The sequence below is a fragment of the Scomber scombrus genome, chromosome 14 (assembly GCF_963691925.1).
Source record: "Scomber scombrus chromosome 14, fScoSco1.1, whole genome shotgun sequence".
NCBI lineage: Eukaryota > Metazoa > Chordata > Actinopteri > Scombriformes > Scombridae > Scomber > Scomber scombrus.
The window spans coordinates 10698812-10718849 of NC_084983.1; the positions used below are offsets into that span (position 1 = coordinate 10698812).

Here is a 20038-nt window from a genome sequence, read left to right on the forward strand (position 1 = left end):
CTCCAGGTATTGTTCACAGGTCAGGTCAGGTCTCACTCTCATTATTAAGTTCCTAATTGCTTCCAATGGGATGTAAAACACTGACCGCTAATGAGATTACTTGTATTCCACAGTTCCCACTTTCCTGCTTATTCACAAAACAGTGAAAAAGAATTCCAAATAGTGAACCAACTAAGTAGTATTCTAAAATGAGCTAAGCTAAACTAAATTCCACGACTAAATTCAAATAAGGTTACGGTCTTTGTTTCAATTGCTGGATTTGGACATAACATTTTACATAATATACAGGACTGGAGAAACTACTGTAATAACTGCATAATGTGATAAAAAAAATGTAATAAAAACTGAAAATGTAATAATCTGCCAATACTGTAACAAAAATGGTGATCACATAAAGTAATATCTTTTTCATTTTTTGACACCATTCCTTATCTATCTATAGTACCTATAGTACTTTTGTCTTTTCAGCAGTCCTCACCATTTTATGATATGTGTTACAGCATATTAAAACACATTTAAGGCAATCGGCTGGGCTACACAAGTAGGTCTATCTGCAGACCCCCAGTATCTACATTACTGCACCCACTGTACCAACAACGTAATTCTAAAGTAACAAAAACACAATTCTTAATTGCAGGTGGTTATTATCATGCCAGTAAATTCTACATAATACACCTTTAATCTAAGAAGTTTGGACTTATCATTGTTTCCTTATTAAGTTTATACAGTTAGGGGATCCCAGGATGCTCAGTTACAAGTCCATTACACTATTCTATGTGTCTTAAAGAAAACTGACACTATACTATGCAAAACCACTTTATTCAAATTTTGCATACATGAATACTTGCACACCTGGCAAAGAACTGCACTCTACTGCATGAACACATGAATAAATGCATTCATTATTTATGTACAACAAACCCACAAAGCCACCGTTTTTCTTCTTCTTTTATTTATGCTTGAATATACATATCCAGCTGGAGTTCACAATACATAATTTCTTCATACAAAGTCAAAACCATGTTAATTACTTCATAAAGATCATTGTATGTATTATAGTGTCAGAAACACTAATAATTCTAATGAATGGGGATGAATGTAATAGTCTATAATTAAGCAGCAATCACTGCCTTTGCTAACTGTGTTGGCTTCTTAAGTGTGAGAGGATGTAGGCGACAGTAGCTTTTACATCAGGTCATAATTTTCATGGAAAAATAACGTTTTTAAAATGTGACTTTGTTCACAAAAATGAAAAAGCATGGAGAAACGATTTTTTTAGTTTTGTCTAAAGGGAGCAACAGAAACAAGTGATTTTTGCTCATGTCCTACAGTGTCTTTCTTTGTCTGATTAGTCATTTTCTTTTCACTTTATCTTATTCATTATTAGAGAAAAAAAGTGACTCTGTTTTGGTTGAACCTTTATCCTTGTGTTCAGTCTTCCACAATATAATGAATACAGAGAGCGGTAGGGAATACAGCACATAGTACAAATTTAATTTACCAATTTTTCACAGTCACAGTCCCATTTCTCTACAGATGTTGAACTGTATTAATAACCATGATAATAATATCTTGTCTCATAATATGAGTAATGTAGGAGGTCTTGGAGATATTAATTGTCCTCAGTTGGCTTTTGAGTAAGATCCTTTCATCAGTTGCCTTATGTCAACAGTAGCCCAAGAAAAGAATTAAACTAGAAATGCAAATTTGGATGCTACTCATTAGAATTAAAGGAGAATCTTGTGTAAATTACTGCAAGTGTTTTCATAAACACACAGGATGAGGCACAAGTAAAGAAGCAGATAAATAGTCATGCAGTCTGAATGTAAGCACTGCCAGCAGACAAAGTCACTATTTCTCTTTTCTCCTGAAGTGACATTTTTGTGACTTTACATGTTTCACGCATGATGCACAAATCAAAATGTTTGATTAACATATACAAACATTCAGCAAGTGATTTTTCTTTTTAAATTGTATTTTCAGCTAACACGCAGGGGAAAACAGACACCAAACACATGGCTGGAATAATATAAAGGAACATCTCTGCAATGACCAGATGAATTATACTTTATTAACTGTACCAAATGAGACAAAAAAGGACTTTGGCACCCAATAATCTGGACACTCTATCTAATAACATATGCTGTCAGTCATTGCATAAACAAACTACTTCCAATGAAAATGATTTATGTTTCAAGCACATTGTGGCACTCAGAATATGAATGGACCAAATAGAACAAAAAGAGTTTTTAAATCTTGTCAAAAGTCAGAGAGCATAAAATGCTCTCCAAAACACAAATATATTATTTATGTTCTAAACCTTAACACCACATGCTGAAAAATCCCCCACAACATTACAACTCCATTGCTGAAATGACTTTAAATGATTTCTTTTAGTATTCTCTCTATTAATTTGCAACTAAAAATATTGAATCAGCATGATTAAAACAAACAGTGGTCATATATATATATATATGAGAGTTTGCAGCGCAGGCAAGACAAAGTGTGAAAGACAAACTTGATGCATATAAAATGTGTTTTAAAATGTTCTCCACATTTGCTTGTTGATTTTTACTAATGAATATATGCAGGTTTCAGCGTCTGTTTAAATGTATGTTTAAAAGTCCCAGCACCATATTTACCCTTCTTTAGCAAGCCAGTTGAAACTCTGAAAAACGTGTTTTATTGCATTCCTGCATTATAGGATCCAGCGAGGGGCTGAAAAACTCACTGAAACTCAATACATTAAATGCACAAAGCCTGAGTTTCAGTCTGCTAATGCTCCTGGAACTAAACATGGCATGACATGAAATCAACTATCTAAACTAATTTTTCTTAGCACTGCCTGATCTGGTCCTGTTTTAGTAGCAAATGTAATTTATCAACAGGGGGAGACAGGAGTTTCTGTATGTCATGTGTTTCCAGAGGCATCAGTCGACACAGCACAATGCAAGACACACTCTAAATGCACAACAACAGCTGCTCTGTTGGCTACATTATTTGCACTTGCCTGTTTTTGCTGCTGAAAAGCCTGAACAGTCGCAGTCTTATGGCTTGAAAACTCAAACCGTAGATTATTGGATTAAGAATGGGTGGAAATATCAAAAAGTACAGAGATAAAAACAACTTAGTTTGGTAAGGCATACCACTACTGTTGAATCGACTTTGTGCTATTTCAAAAAAGCACCCAATTGAGTAGTTAGTTATTGCTAGCAGGTGGGGGGTGCAAGTCCGGAGAGCTTTCAGCTTGGATTTGCTGAATGAAAATATACATATTCTCAAGATGTGTGCATATGAATAAAAGATCATGATGAGCTGTGGAAGTGAAAACAGAGCTACAGATAGCAGGCCAACTATGTTAACAACTGACGTATCTGTGCAGGCAAGTTTCACCAGTAAGTAATTAACACAGTACACATTTTTTATAGTTCTCTCACAAAACCGCAGCTGAAGAGTTAAAATGAAAACAATAAGAAATGCCAGCATGGGGAAAAGCCATGTAAAAACAATCAGTTTCACAACTCTGTGTGACATGATTGTATGATAAGTCAGCGGAAAACAAATGGCCATATACCTGTCATAACTCATCGCTGCTAGAATTGTGAATTCAATGATGGCATATGTGTGTATAGTGTAAATCTGTATCTGACAGAACTGTAGAGAGATCTCATGTGAGTGTGAGAGCATGTTGCTCAGCACTGCTGGCAGTAAAGCAGTGCTTCCATAAAGACCATTCACAGCCAGGTTACACAGGAGCAGGTACATTGGCTCATGCAGGGTTTTTTCAGAATAGATCACTCCAATTAAAACTACATTTTCAGCAACAATGGTCATGTATATAATCAGGAACATGCAGAAATATACTGGCTTCAGGTCATCCATTCCATAAAAATCAGCCAGAATAAAATATGTCACTTCAGAAAAATTTCTCATGCTGACACAAATTAATTTAAAAACATCTGATCTCACCAGAATATACTTCACAGTGCCCACTCAACAATTTGAGATCAAATGTGTGTGCTGACCCCACACCCCACCTGCACATAACTGCACTGAGCAGCAATTATACTCTGCATTTTGTCTCTTGTGAATTGAAATTATCATGTGTTCCAATTTGCTTAAATGTATGATGAGTAATTTCCTCTCAACTCGTCAAGTGATTTCAATGGCACAAGTTGAACTGACATCTGCAATCATTTTACCTCTATACTTAGTTTTTTACTTTGAGATTATCCTTTGAGTTTGAGATGCTGAACTCCAACCATGAAACCTTTCATGTTTCATGTTAAACGTTCGTGTTAAACTTAAACTGTGCTATAATGAATATGATACAGCTGCTGCTGTTCTGTTTTGTCAATTGATATTGAATTTCTAACTTTGTGACAGTTTTGACAGAAACTGCTGGCGCTTTTAATGAATATGGTTGTCTGAATAAACAATACCAAATGCATCTGTATTTTAAAAGTTATTTGAAGATCTGCGGGATGTTTGATTTCATTTCTCTACCGGCAATAGTTGAGCGCCTTGTCAGGGGTTAAAATAAGTTGCAAGGTCTGTCGGTAAATTGGAGATTTATTACTTTAATGATCCCTCCTATTGGGAAAATTGTCTTTTTATTAATCCATTATTATATGATATTATTGTCCAATAATATTGATTATGGCCTATGCTTAGGCTACACATGTTTCATCACAATTACACCACAGTCATTTATTCTCCAGGTATTGTTCACAGGTCAGGTCAGGTCTCACTCTGATTATTAAGTTCCTAATTGCTTCCAATGGGATGTAAAACACTGACCGCTAATGAGCTTACTTGTATTCCACAGTTCCCACTTTCCTGCTTATTCACAAAACAGTGAAAAAGAATTCCAAATAGTGAACAAGCTATGTAGTATTCTAAGATGAGCTAAGCTAAACTAAATTCCACGACTAAATTCAAATAAGGTTACGGTCTTTGTTTCAATTGCTGGATTTGGACATTACATTTTACATAATATACAGGACTGGAGAAACTACTGTAATAACTGCATAATGTGATAAAAAAAAGTAATAAAAACTGAAAATGTAATAATCTGCCAATACTGTAACATAAATGGTGATCACATGAAGTAATATCTTTTCCATTTTATGATATGTGTTACAGCATATTAAAACACATTTAAGGCAATCGGCTGGGCTAAACAAGTAGGTCTATCTGCAGACCCCCAGTATCTACATTACTGCACCCACTGTACCAACAACGTAATTCTAAAGTAACAAAAACACAATTCTTAGTTTCAGGTGGTTATTATCATGCCAGTACATTCTACATACTACACCTTTAATCTAAGAAGTTTGGACTTATCATTGTTTCCTTTTTCTTCTTCTTTTATTTATGCTTGAATATACATATCCAGGTGGAGTTCACAATACATAATTTCTTCATACAAAGTCAAAACCATGTTAATTACTTCACAAAGATCATTGTATGTATTATAGTGTCAGAAACACTTATAATTATAAATAATGGGGATTAATGTAATAGTCTATAATTAAGCAGCAATCACTGCCTTTGCTAACTGTGTTGGCAGGATCTTGTACTTAATAAACAGCTTCAGTATCTGAATTCTCACCATCTGAGTTCCCAATCCGTACAGGATCGGGTTTGTAACTGGTGGAATGATGACAAAGTATAAAGAAAGGAAGATCCTTGCCTGGAAAGCCACATGACTCATGTTAAATCTTGTTTGGATAATTTCAAATAAGGAACCAATGGTGTAGTTTATCAAAGATAATACATGTGGGATGCAAGTTTTAAGTGCATTGCCTTGAGATTCTTTCAATAATGTCCTACATACTCTTAATATTTGCACATAAGAGAAAACAGTCATTATTACCTGAGGGGCAATAAGAATTAGAATAAACACAAGTCCCACTACACTTATGTATGATGCATTCGTGCATGAGTTTTTGACCAGTTCCATGTTCACACAGTATAATTTTGGCATGACTTTTCCACAAAAGGACAGTCGTACAGTTAAGGAGTACAAACACATAAATAAAACTAGGGGATATAGGCTTGCTAATGCAACAAGTTTGCATACTTTTGAATTAGACATGATGCTGTGGTAATGAAGTGGGTAACAGATGGCAACATATCTGTCGTATCCCATAACAGCTAAAATACAAAACTCAGCACTCGCATAAGTGTGTAGGAAATAGACTTGAGCCATACACCATTTTACAGTTATTTCATGCGTCTCGGATACGAGCACGCTCATAACTGCAGGTAACAAGGCGCTGCTGCCGTAGATTTCATTGATGGATAACATACACGCAAACACATTCATAGGTTGGTGCAGCTTTTTGTTTTGGTATATGACCGTAATCAGCAGTGTATTCAGAATAATAGTAATAAGATACAGTAGGAAGAATGCAGTAAACATCCCGTGTTTGTAGTTTTCCATGACAGCATATGCAGTCATTGTGAATGTTAGTGACGTCTGGTTGTCCATTTTACTGCGAAATTCTGTAAAAAAGGAAAAAAGGAGTACATTTTAGCACATTCTTTTTTTTGCCGTTCGATTAATGCATTATATTCACCTTTTTATGTTATGTGACAAGGTACAGGAAAAACACAAAAATAGGAAAAGCAATGCAGTTATTCCTGTTAAAGGGTAATTTTGTGACTTTGAACACTGATAAGATAATGATAAGACTCAATAAACCAGATTAATTACTGACATTGTCATGGTTCGGAGTATAGAGACATACATTGAGCTACCTGTGTGATCCTCCTCTTCATGCAGTGTGTCTGCCGCTCTAGCTTGGGTGGTATTTTAACATTGCTCAGAGAGGAAGTGGTGTGGCAAAAAAATGTTTTTCCATCAGTGTTTTTTTTTGTTACTATGGTTACCAAAGTTTGTTACTCATGTTCAGAGTGACTCTAATTACCCCACTGGTCCACAGCTGCTCCAAACTGACCACAAACCTGCAGAGCGACTAACAAAAACTTAGCAGCCATACTTCAAGTGTACAGGTTGTGAATTCTGCAAAGCATTGCCATTTGCACAAAAAGACTTCCTTCAATCAGGGGGAAGAAATTAAGCACTGGGTAGCATCTGAATGTCTTGTGAACACAGATGAGTTTTGAAGGGTAGCATAGCTGATACCCATAAAAGTGTAGCTTATGTGAAGTGACAAAGTACACAAGATTCTTGGTCAATTCACTGTTTCTCCAAAACATTTCAATTTATCAGCTTAGATGGTGGACTGAACCCATGTGCTTTTAATTGTCCGCACCACAGAGTTGGACAAATCTGATTTCACCAGTTGATGCCATTCAAGAATAAAGGGTCTGCTACTCAGCTGAGACAAGATTACATTAGCGGTGTCGCAAAGGTGATTTGTTGCTAGACTGTGCACTACCACAATATCACATGTATGTAATGTAACTGACTTTAAACCTGACCCTAGGAAGAATAGCTTCAGCAAGGCTGCAGCTAATGGGGATCCTAATAAAACTAAACCCGTCAAGGCAGATGGCCACCCACCTAGAGTCTGGTTCTGCTTGAGTTTTCTTCCTGTTAAAGGGGATTTTTTCGTTGTTACTGTCACCAATTGTTTGCTCATGGAGGAATGCTGGGTCTCTGTGAAATAAAGAGTACAGGCCCTAGGCCTGCTCTGTGTGAAAAGTGCCTTGAGATAACTTCTGTAATGATTTGGCGCTATATCAAAAAACTGTATTGAATTCAATTGAATCGAAGTATCAGAATGACTGATAAACATTTATGTATGACTCTCTCCAGCAGGAAAGGAAAGCACAGTGAAAAAAAGACAGGAAAACAACATTAATTGATTATTTATTTGTAACAGAAATTTGCAGTCCTGAATATCAGTAGCTTGTGTTTAAAATTGCTGTTTATGTTGTAATTTTACTAAATGTAATTTTTTTTAAATGTCACACTTTCTCTAAAAGCTTAAACTTTTTTTGTAACCTTTACATATCACTTAAATCAGTGAATAATTCTGAGGTATGAGGTTACTTGCAAGAATCACCACTGATCTATTATAACCATATATTATGTTAAGGATTGATGTTGACTTTTTTTTTTAGCATTGATGATGCAAGCTGTACATGGATGAACACACTCCTTACAGGTCATTAGTCCATTTTGTCTTTCCATTCCTCTTGAAAGCAATTAGACTTCTGTTTTGCCACAGGTGAGACCTCTTTGGACAGCACCTTGAGAATAGACACAAGAGATGAGAACAAAACAGTAATGACTTCCCTTTGGAGAACACTGATGTAACACTGATGAAACTGTGTCTGAAAGGTCTGAAGGCACAGGTTGTGACCTTTGAGCAGCAATAATTTGTTATAGCATTTATTTTTTGCATAACTCCATACACACACCTGATATATCTGTTATACAACCAGAACCACAAATATTTGTTTTCTTTTCTTTTCTTTTACTTAGCCATGTAAAACAGTTTTATGTTGTTTCACATATATTGTAGCAAAGCACTCTTTTTTGAGAACAACTGAACAACGTTGTAGACTATTATTAAACAACAACTCCATTCCAATGCAGCACCTATATGTTTATATATTTTAAAGGTGTCCATAAACAGAAATAAAAGAAGCAGTAGTAAACTGCTTTGATAGAGAGATTAATCTGCACATAAGTGGCAGTGTAGCAGGTGTTGGTGCTCAAAATGATCAACAAAGTCAACAACTTACTGCACTAAAAAAATACCTTTATTAAAATAGAAAACTAACTTTATGAACACTTTCAGAAAACCCACACCCACCCAACACCTTGCTGTAAACTTTTCCCCTGAACAATAACAATCCTCCAACAACAGCTGAGCACAAACTAGTTCTGCTAATTCAAAGTCAAGGGGAGGGATGCCGAGCACACTGAACCCCCATCTGAGGCCTCAGCTGTCCATGGTGATCTTGGTCTTCTCATTGGTAAGAGAGACTAGTGGACTCTATCAGGTCTGTCAGTGGGGGCTAGCATTGGGACATCCTTCTCTGACCTACCAGAAATATTGCAGGTTGCTCTTATCTTACTGGAAATCTCGCAGGATTTAATTTCTAAGATAACAGAAGCCCCCTGAATAAGGATACTGCTGGCCAGTGAGCGTCAGTTTTCTATGAACCTTTTTGCAGTTGTTTTCCCTTTCTTCCTGCATGTTTTCCTCTGCAACCTGCATTTTGATATTTGGCAACCAGTCAATTATAAAATGACAACCGTGTGACAGTGACACTTTCTCTGATTTTACAGTACGGTCAAGGATATTGAAACAGCAATGCTGCAGTCATGAGTTTCCCTGTCTAACCAGATTTAAAATGCAAAAAAATCCGTATAAAGAATTAAGCCAGTTCCTCTCTGATGTAGGGAGGCCACCACCCCACCACATGGCAACCCTGTCAGTTTTCACTCATTTAAAACCAATTTGCACTTACGACCCGTGACAAAAGTCCTTCCTGCACGAGACACTGAAACACAATTACATCTCTGTCATTAAAACAGCTGTAATGCAGCTTGTATTATTGAAGACACAGCACCAAACAAAATCAACCACAAAACTAAGAGGCAGTAATGTGATTAAAGAAATTAAGTGCTGTTTGTGAGAATGAATAAGCTCTTTAAAAAACAAAATAGTGTCAAAGTTTCATGTTTTCTTTCTAAATTATTCAAACCTAAAGGATTTCTTTCAGTGGGGTTTTGATTGATTCATACTGGGAAAAGTTGAAATGCTGAACTTGCGATTTCAATCCTAATGCTGTTGACAAAATGCTCCTTTCTATGTGCTCTACCCAACAAAAAAAGATGCATTAATGACAATTTCTTATAAAATGCTTTCTCTGACCTTTAACACAGAAAAAAAACCTTGTCTATATGTGCTTATTATCTCAATCTCAGAGAGTAATGAAGGCTAAAGATGTGCATGTGTTTTAAATCAGCTGAAAAAAGTGTTTTCTTGGAGATGTTTGTCTCTTGTCTCATGACAACACTGGGTCACGAGTTGGGCTCAGTGATGTAGTTTTCTTAAATGTGATTAAGAAAACTATGTTCTCTTAAGGATGCTTATAATTCTATAATATAAAACCTAGTGACCAGTATGCTGCTTCATATTATCTTCACTCCTCCCCTCAGACTAAAAATACAATCAGACCCGGACCTAACCCGCATTTTGGAGCGACAGTATCAGAAGCAAGAATGTCTGGTTATCGTGTTGTGGTTTTGGCGCTCTTGGTTGTCTTGCTACTCAATGGTAAGTCCTGATATGATATCTCTTCATGCTCGCTGCACATTTTTAAGCTTCCAGAAATGATAGATGATTGAACGTAATTATTATCTTCTTCAGGTAAAAGATTTGACATTAAACATAGCTGCAATGTTTCCCATCTTTGATTACAGCTGTTGAAAATGAGGCTGCATCCTTCCCGTGGTCTTGCCCCAGTCTAAGTGGAGTGTGTAGAAAGGTTTGCCTACCAACAGAACTGTTCTTTGGACCTCTGGGCTGTGGAAAAGGCTTCTTGTAAGTTTTGATGTTCAGCTGTAGTTATGTGAACATACGGTTTACATTTTGTTTGCTGATGAAAATTAACTCATTGTTTCTTTTTTTAAATGTTTTATTCCCAGGTGCTGTGTGTCTCATTTTCTATGAGAACTGAAAAAAGTGGGACAGGAATGCATGTCCGCTCTGTCGATGCTGTTCTGAAAAATGTGATTCAGCCTGGCCAGAAGACACCAAGCATTACAGAAGATGAGACAGCTGTGGATGATTATTTTGGGCTTTTTACTCTGATGTAACATGGCAGATTTTAAAATGTTAAATTAGCTGCTTTTGGAGTATTTGGTTTCTTTTTGCTTATTTTAATACAGTTCAAATGGCTTAGGTGGAGTAAAATACTATATTAAACAACCTTGCTTGTTTGTATTTTTTTTTTTTTTACATATAATGTAGGATTGCTTATCAGAATGTGATTTGATTTTTATCTAAATTCATAGATATCTTGGTGGTCATACATCTGCATGTCTGTCTCTACTCTGAATACAGTTCATAATGTGTTTCATTACATTTGAAAGTTTCAAAAACTCCCATGTGTGATGAATCTTAACCATGCTTGTACCCATCAGTTCATATGTTTTTAATCCAAGTTGGTCTTATTTCAGTTAGGGACAGTCATGCTGAAATCTTTCCCCATATTTTTCACTGCACAAACTAGAATTCAGAATGGACTCATTGAAATCATAGTTTTACATCTTCAGTATTTAGTAAAATATTTTGTATTGAAAATATAAGATCATGTAAAATTATGAATTGATGGTGAAGAGAGCTCATATAGCTTTTGTTTAATATCTTTAATTTTCCACTAAAGCTGTGTATCCATGTCTCTTTTGTTTGGTTGGTTGTTATAAAAAAACATGTCAGGCTGCAGACTCATTTGCATTTTCTTAAGCATCTGGAATTTGATTATGGTGACTGGTGTATGAAATTTGTTGGAGGCCTTGGTGACATATCACATGACAGACTGCTCAATTTGATACTCAAGACCATAGACTTTATTCTTTATACTTAGCTATACACCAAATGTTAGTCCTCTGTGCAGCAGGGATTGTTGTGTGACTTGGGTCTCAAATGTATGCAGCTATAGGGCAGGTTTCAAATATACATATTTACATTTACATATTTCATTAACATAAATGCATATTCATCATTCACACAATGCTACAATACAACAAACAAGCTGAATGCAGGTGCCTAGCTTTAGAAGTTCATCTTTCTTGATTCATTTGGCAATGTGCATCATATCTGACTGTATGATGACAAATTAATTGCGTGATTTCCTCAAATCTTGTTTGTTTTCATTTTCTTTACATAATCCTTCTTACATCATTCAGTGACAAGATTATATGATGATGCAATGGAAACACTCACAAAAGAAACTCTTTCATCATCCGTGGGGTCAGGATCTGTACAGACAGGGTGTGACCCGGACCCCAAGGTCTGTACTGTACAGACTGTACGGGGACACAAGTCAGCTTTGGGAGCCTGAGTCTTTGGCAACTGTAATAGTGGACTGACTTTCAGATGATGTAATTATAACTCCCAAAGGCAAGTGTTTGGTTGTTGTTCAGTTGAGAGGCAGGCAAATGGTGTATTTTTATAACATTAAAGATTAACATTCAGCTGGTGGTGGATTTTAACAAACCTGGCTGATTAAAGGGGTTCAGACATCACACAGCTCTTCAATGTACTGTACATGTTGCTTTAAAACATGATGAATATTCTCCAAAGATTCACTCAAAGGTTTACTCTTCAATCTTTTGACAAATGTGAGAGAAAGGAGCCTTATGACTACTCACAAATTACAGCAGCTATGCATGAACAATTTATGAAAAGCAATTCATTTTAAAAAAGTATTCATTCCTCACATATGAGTTTCCCCAGTCAGGGTTATGGGAGGGCTGGAGGCTGTCCAAGCATATAGAAAGCAGAGGGCAGTAAAACACTTTTGAGTGGTTGTCAGAGCTTTGTTTGGATATATGCTTGCTTGGCAGGACCTAAAAATTCATACAGCTGGCTTGTTAGTCTTAAAGACTTTGGTCTTTAACAAGATATCTTGAAACTGAAATATGGCACTCATAATCTTAGACATCAGAGGATCATTCTACTGATACTTCAGTATAGTACAATAGTTTGATCAATTTTTTTTGGAAATCAAGCAATCATGGAAAGAAGAACAAACTCATCAGTTTTATTCATCCTATACTTATTTACTTACTAATTTTCTAAAGAATGGTAAGCTTAAAGCTTATGTCAGATTTTCATACTAAGACTGTGAATCTCAAGACCATTAATATTATACTGGTCAGCAGTAAATGTATGGGTGGATAATTCACTATGAAAAGCGTATTTGTCTCCTGACAGGCAGTCTGAAATGCATGAAAATTGTAGATTGATTCCACAACTGACTAAAGACTGATTTATTTCTTCTGTAAAAAAAGAAGAGCGTGCAGACAATCATAAAAAGGATGAGTCATTGACTCACCATGCACCTCATGAAAATATCACTACAGCAGCAGGCATCACAGACGCCTTACAGTGCAGGTTAGTTTTTGACATTGGCAGTAGAGGGATTACTCAGTAGGCCACCTAACTCCTATTAGACGTAAGATCAGCGTGAGAGCCTCACAGGAAAAAACATTATCCTGTCAGCATCCTCAGATTCTATTTGCTGCAGAAATGCAGTTTACCCTTCATCTCAATAATTTTACAAGGCAACATGCTCTAAACAGGGTGTAATTGAAAAATTATATATTATTATACAAACAGTTATAGCAGTTTTAGACTTTCTTTTCAAAGACTTCTTCAGCTGTGTGTTATTAATGACTCTCTTGTTGCAGACAGTAGTTATTTTTCTTTTTCATTTTCTTTCTTTTTCTTGTCCTGCTAATTGCATATGGATATACAAACAGGTGACAAATAAAATGACAAGCTGGTACAGGCCTGAATGCTTGACCCCTACAGTGAGGGGACCTGGTGGCTCTGTTATGCTGTGAGGGGCATTTTGCTGGCATAGTTTGGGTCCACTTGTTCCCCTAGAGGTAAGTACAATCAATACAGAGTTGTTCTGAGTGATCCCCTTTTATCCTATGAAGAAATATTTCTATCCTGATGGGAGTGGTGTCTTCCAGGATGATGATGCTCCCATCCATAGAGCACAAGGGGTCACTGAGTGGTTTGATTAACATGAACACGATGTGAATCATATGCTGTGGCCTTCACAGTCATCTGATTTCAACCCAGTTGAACACCTATGGGAGATTTTGGACCGATGTCTTGGATAGCACTTTCCACCACCATCATGAAAACACCATATGAGGGAATATCTTTTGGAAGAATGGTGTCCATCCTTCCAGAAGAGTTCAGAGACTGTAGAATCAGTACCAAGGTGTAGCTGGTGGTGGCCTAACACTTCTCCTTAAACTTGTCACCTGTCTGTATGTATGTATGTAAGTGTGTGTGTGTGTGTGTGTTACTTTGACTGCCTACTTTCATAGTCTCACTGAAGCATCCTTTAGTTTCTTCCTTCTATCAACCCCTGGTGATCAACTAGAGCCATTACACAGCTGAATATTCATTTATATATTTGCACTGCAGTTGGACAGTCATGATAGATTGACCACAGTGAAAAACTGTGTGTGATAGTACAGAGATCCTACCACTTGAGGGCAGTGTTGATACAGTTGTGAAGACCTCTGTTTTCAGACAGTATGTTGCCCTCTGATGGATATTAGTTGCTGCTTTTGTGTAGACCCGCTACAAACCTGTTAGTTTTTCAATGAATTGAATCACCCTCTGGTAGGGGGCCAATCATTTGCAAATGACATGCCTGAATCATGGAAAATTCCTTGTTGTGACCTGCAGACGTAAGTCTGAGGCCTGGCTGACTGGATCATTTGAATGCAGTAAAACCGGTCTGTCTCATCTGTGCATGAGGCAAGCTGTGTTTTGTTTGTGTGCCTTCATTAACTTTCTCAACAACAACAAAATGCAGCTTGAGATCCTTAGCATACAAACTCTTTTCTTAAGACTCAGTTCATATACTCCTTTATAAAATATCATAATCACTGGCTGCTACAGATATTTTAAGGTCATCAGTTTTTCTTAATCATATAATTAGAGCCATTGTGTTTTCATTAGCCATTTCAGAATAATTTGAACCACATGTTGCCATCCACGGGCCATAGAAAGCCCAGTAGGTGCCCTGTTTCTGGGCAAACCCGCAGGGTCGTCAGTTCATTGCTGTTTCTCTTTTGGCCGCTGGTGTCGCTGTGCGTCAGGATGCTGTGAGTCACTCTGCCATCAGTGCACAAAGAAGAGCCAGGGCGCAAGAAGCAATAACAAACAAACCTACAGTAGCAGCAAGCTAACGCAACTTTGGTAAACCGAGCAAACGGGCAGAGTTTCGTCTTCACAGCAGATACACTTAGTATCAGTTTATCCTAAAAACTTTGTATGATAGGATGTACTCGGGCTTTAAATGAGACATATAGTAATCTGTCACGGACCCGACTTTAACGTAACTGTTAACGTTATCTAACATCTGCTAACACTAGCCAGCTAACGTTAATCCTTTCTCTGTTGGTCGTTTTCTTGAAGAATTACCGGTTGTCGAGAAAGTAGCTAGTTTAGACATTGTGAAGAAAACCGAAGTTTATCGTTTTTACACGGTGACATGTGAGAAAACCAAGGGAAGACAGCTGGGATAACCTGAACGGTGCCGATATTAGCAGGATACTAAGGTTTGTGCTACTACACACTAAAAACATGAACTATGGTGACTTTTGATTTGTTATTGTATTTTTTATATCAATCGTAAAAAAAACAAATTACTAATTAACCCAAAGTCCAGCAGGCCAAGACTACTTTGACCTAATTAATCGCCCGTTTGGGACCAGGAGTAGCTAACTTATTTAGTTTGGTGTTGAGTAAACAGGTTTAGTATTGCAACACAGCTTTACCCGCTAACTTCCTACTGGGAGCACAACAATGGGTGCTACGTCGATTATATGTAGGCACTGTTTAATTTCAGCATGTTTTATGGTTATTCAAACTAGCAGTATCTACTGGCTTGGGTTAATTACTAACTTATGTCATAAAGTAGACTGCACATGTCTGTTAACATCACAAACAACACGGGCTTTGCTTTTATCTGACCTCACCCTAATGCAGCTGGCTCCTTCAACATGTTTGTCTGTTAATATCTGAGTTACTGTCACATGTATAACTGGAGTTAAAAAGTCTCTGTACCCCGTTATAACAACATAAAGGCCTCCACGTTTAAATTATGTGTTGATCATGCTCTGCCACATTGAAAATGACATTATGTAAAAAACAACAACAAAGTTTACAATTTGGCCATTCAGTAATTTTGAGACTATCTGGTCCTCACCCCTGAGATCTCTTTATACAGAGTAGCTTTTTACTGAGAAACTGAATTGCTGATTTTGAGGTGTTCATGATTTTTAATGTGTAGTATGAATTTGATTACCCATAGTGCCTTTGACAGGACGTGTAAACAAAAAATCAGCAGTGTTTTGGTACAAATGTGTGAAGACATTTGTTAAAATACTTATCTGCTAGTTTTTGTTAATAGTCTTCTTATCGCTACTTGAGTGATTCTCATGAATGTTATGCATGTGAGAGTTGTTTTTCATGCTGCTCAAGAATAGTAGCACTTAATTGCTTTTTGCAGGTAACTACATTGGAGGTGTTGCTTTGCAGATAATGAATAATTATTGGCTGAAAAACCTGTGCACACTGCAGAGTTAAAATCTATGCAATGTGCCTCCATGTGTTGTGCAAAAGATGTCCTTTTGTTTATATAAACCTAGTCCTGAGAGGCCATTTGTATTGTTGTAGTTGTATTATTTGCTTAGATCTTCTCTGCCACCCCATGAAGACAGAGTATAAGAAGTAGAGAGTGCCTTATATCTTTATGCATGCTGATGAGCCAGTCTTGTTTGCATATTCATGCAAGTATTTACACACCACCTGAATTGTCTATTTGCATTGGTATGTTAATGCAAGGCCGTTATCAAACTGCACCATCAGCCTCAGCCTTAAGCCTAACCCATTTTCCCTTTTGTTGTAAGTAATTATTCACTCTTGATTGTGACGTGTTGCTTCATACCTTCCAGTGCAACTGTAACTGACCAAGGATGGTGCACCTCAGTGTGTGGTGCATGGGAGCTCGACTGAGTATCCCTATACTGGTTTTCTGCAGTATACTGGCTCCATCACCCACACATGCCTATATCTATGCTGTAAGTAATCTTGGAGCTTTAGCTCATAAACTTTGAAAAGCTTCAACTATAATAGGTTTCCTCAAATTCACCTGGAGTTTATTACTGTTCCATGTATTGTTTTGACAGCATCACAGCAATATGACCTCCATGTTGTTTGAAGACCTACCTGCCTTGTTTGGATCTCCGCTTCCTAAGGATGGATTAATGGTGAGAGCAGAGTATTGCAGAAAGGATGCATACACAAAAATATATGTCGTAGTCCTTGATGGTTGACATTTTTGTCTCTGTATTAAAGGGAGTTTTGGTGGTGTCCCGTCCTCTTAATGGCTGTACAACAATAGACCCTCCTCCTCCACTGCCACCGTCTTTCGATGCCAACACCACCAAATTCGTAGTTCTTATCAGACGTTATGATTGCAATTTTGATATAAAGGTGAGAAATGTTTGTGATGTAGTCTGAGTGACACTGAATACTTTGAAGTGTTTTTGAAGCAAACTGGTCTAATCTGAGGGAGTGGTTTTCAGGTCTTGCATGCACAGCAAGCTGGATACAGCGCTGCGATCGTTCACAACATGTATTCAGAGACTCTGCTCAATATGAACTACAGCAATGGTAAATCGTCTTTATTTATTTTTCTACGTTTACACAACAAGCCCAAAATTAAAATCTTGATGTCATTCTCTTGTTTTTTCTTCATTTTTGCAGACACAATTGCAGAGGAGATTGTGATCCCCTCAGTATTCACCAGCTTCCACGCCTCCCAAATGCTCAGGACTTACATAATTCCAGAACCAGGGTGAGTAAAATCCTCAACAGTGCAACATTTGTTTTTATACATTTACAAAATCATTGCTATGCCTTAACAATTGTCAAAACTACCTTTTAATGGTCAGCATTAGATTTGCACAGACCATCACATACAGACTTTGGCAGTTCTCGTGCTGATGGTAATGTTGTTATCTGATTTTTCATATCTCTTCTTGACATGCAGAGCCTACGTGATCCTCAAGCCAGAGTTTTCTTTTCCACTCTCATACTACTTGATTCCCTTCACTGGAGTAGTTGGCATGATCATTCTTGTGATGTGTGTTGTTTTGGTAAGTTTGCACAGTGTGAGGCCTCTTTTATGTGGGTTAAATTAATTTTTAAACTGCACTACATTATATTTTTCTGTCATCAAGATTTTAAAAAATTGACTATTTGGATCAGTGGTAGCAGAGGGGAGCCTAGAATATGTTTTTTTTTTTGTGTCTTATAAAATAGTGAACGAATGGTCGTCCAGCAATGTTTCCTCTTGAGTTATTATTTATTCAGTAGACATCACATCTTTTTATTAAGTTAAAAGGCTGTGAAGCCTTTTTTTCTATCAGCTTCTTATCATAGGTGACAGGTTCCTACATGAGCAGAAAAATAAACCCATCCTTGCATGTTGAATGTCAGTATAGATCTTGTAGTGTCATTAATGTTGTCTTTTCATATTTTTCAGGTCATACGATGTGTACAGTACAGAAAAAGGTTGAGGAAAAATCGTTTGTCAAAGGAACAACTGAAGCGGATTCCAACCCACAGGTTCACTAAAGGTAATAAGATCGTACCGTTTTCACCATTTTGACAAAGTGTTAACATTAATTTTAAATTAATTAATTAAAGTATGTTTCTTAATTTGAGGCATTAAGCAACTTTCTTATGGAAAGACCTTCTGTTTTATTTGGTTTTAGTTATACAGGGGGAAAAATCAGGACAGCACTTTTAGGGTTTGTTTCTGATTTATGATAATTACATGGTTTCTTGGCTTCAAAGTTGTGTCAAAACAAGACGAAGCCGAATTTAGCATCTCGGTTTAGGTTACCAACCATCTGTGATGCTGTGGGAAAATATCCTAAAGCTACTATAATACATTGCAGTGTTTAAGAATATTGAGAAGCAGTTACAGTGATTGTGATAATCAAATTGTCCTTCCATGTGAGTTTGAAGTCCATTAAGATTCTTTCATCTATAAATGTAACCTAGTGGTAGACCAGAAGATAGTTAAAATTAAATACATGATACCTCATGTACAGTTTGTATGATCCAACTGAACTTTTCTCTGTTTCAGGGGACGACTATGATGTGTGTGCAATCTGTCTGGATGAGTATGAAGAAGGAGACAAGCTGCGTGTTTTACCTTGTTCACATGGTAAGATTTTAGATGTTGATATCATATTATTGTGAAATGTTATGGTGCTGTATTTTGGGTCCTTATCTACCACACTTACATCAACTACTTTTGTACAACTTGACTATAAAGTATAAGATTGTACCCTGACTTGCAAGTCAATATTTATATTATTTATATTTTGACATTTCAAATCAGGAAAAGCACAGCTTGGAATAATAACACTAATGATGGCTACATTTAGTGTCACAGTAATCCATGTCAGTGAGTGAGAACGGACAATGAGTGCTGGAACTGGCTGACCTAAATACACTGCAGCGATCAATAAAGTTGTTAATTCCACCTGTGCTTTTCCTGCTTTGACGAGTCGACATGTTTGTTGTGAAAAAGGTCTGTTCCCAGTTCCTCTGACCCTGCGGTCCTCATTAATAACTTCCACACTTAGCCTGGAACAGTGTAGACGGATCAGCCCGTAGAAATCACTAGTGCAAAGATATGATCCCTTCACCAGATTCTCATTAGTGAACATGGTCTCTGGTGGTAGGAAAGTGCTTTTTACCCTGCGTCATCTGGTTGCCTCAATTTACCGTCTGTTTATTCACTCTACAACAAAAATGCTGCAATAGAAATTGTCCTTTGGTGGGTCTTTTCTTAAGTTTCTTGACATGCTTCTTCCTTTGCAGCTTACCACTGCAAGTGTGTAGACCCGTGGCTCACACAGACCAAGAAGACGTGTCCCGTGTGCAAACAGCGCGTCACTCGGCAAAACCAGGAGCCCTCAGAGTCGGACTCCGAGGAGGAGAGTGGAGGACGCAGGGAGGAAGAAGGAACAGAGGGCGAAGCAGACTCTGAACGCACCCCTCTGCTTCGGCCCTCCAACCCCGGATCCCCCTCAGGGAGCCCAAGGGCCTATTGCGCCACCACCACAGTGACCACTGCCCAGTGCCTCGCCTCCCCTGCACGCTGCGACTCACCCATCGTAGGTTATGAAGGCTACTACTCCCCCCACGAGGAAACAGACTCTGAAAGCGATGACGCTGGAGAAGACAGGCACCACACTGACGAT

The 20038-nt window shown here is 37.4% G+C and overlaps 3 protein-coding genes across 3 annotated transcripts; 1 reads left to right on the forward strand and 2 right to left on the reverse strand.

The window, feature by feature from the left end:
• Nucleotides 1-2991: 2991 nt before the first annotated feature.
• On the reverse strand, nucleotides 2992-3933 carry LOC133994399 (olfactory receptor 52L1-like). Its single transcript, XM_062433646.1, has one exon. The coding sequence runs from the start codon at nucleotides 3931-3933 to the stop codon at nucleotides 2992-2994; it is 942 nt and encodes a 313-aa protein (XP_062289630.1).
• A 1600-nt stretch (nucleotides 3934-5533) lies between these two features.
• On the reverse strand, nucleotides 5534-6496 carry LOC133994538 (olfactory receptor 52D1-like). The gene has a single exon (XM_062433824.1). The coding sequence runs from the start codon at nucleotides 6494-6496 to the stop codon at nucleotides 5534-5536; it is 963 nt and encodes a 320-aa protein (XP_062289808.1).
• Nucleotides 6497-14901: 8405 nt separating this feature from the next.
• On the forward strand, nucleotides 14902-20038 carry rnf167 (ring finger protein 167). Its single transcript, XM_062433768.1, is given in 11 exon segments — nucleotides 14902-15310; nucleotides 16709-16834; nucleotides 16943-17023; nucleotides 17112-17249; nucleotides 17342-17429; nucleotides 17523-17613; nucleotides 17809-17914; nucleotides 18304-18397; nucleotides 18913-18993; nucleotides 19656-19867; nucleotides 19869-20038. Coding segments are annotated over 10 exon segments (1032 nt in total). The 5' UTR covers nucleotides 14902-15310; nucleotides 16709-16729; the 3' UTR covers nucleotides 19905-20038.

Coding starts and splice junctions, on each gene's coding strand:
- LOC133994538 (XM_062433824.1), bottom strand. CDS start 6,496: ATGGACAACCAGACGTCACTAACATTCACAATGACTGCATATGCTGTC.
- LOC133994399 (XM_062433646.1), bottom strand. CDS start 3,933: ATGAGAAATTTTTCTGAAGTGACATATTTTATTCTGGCTGATTTTTAT.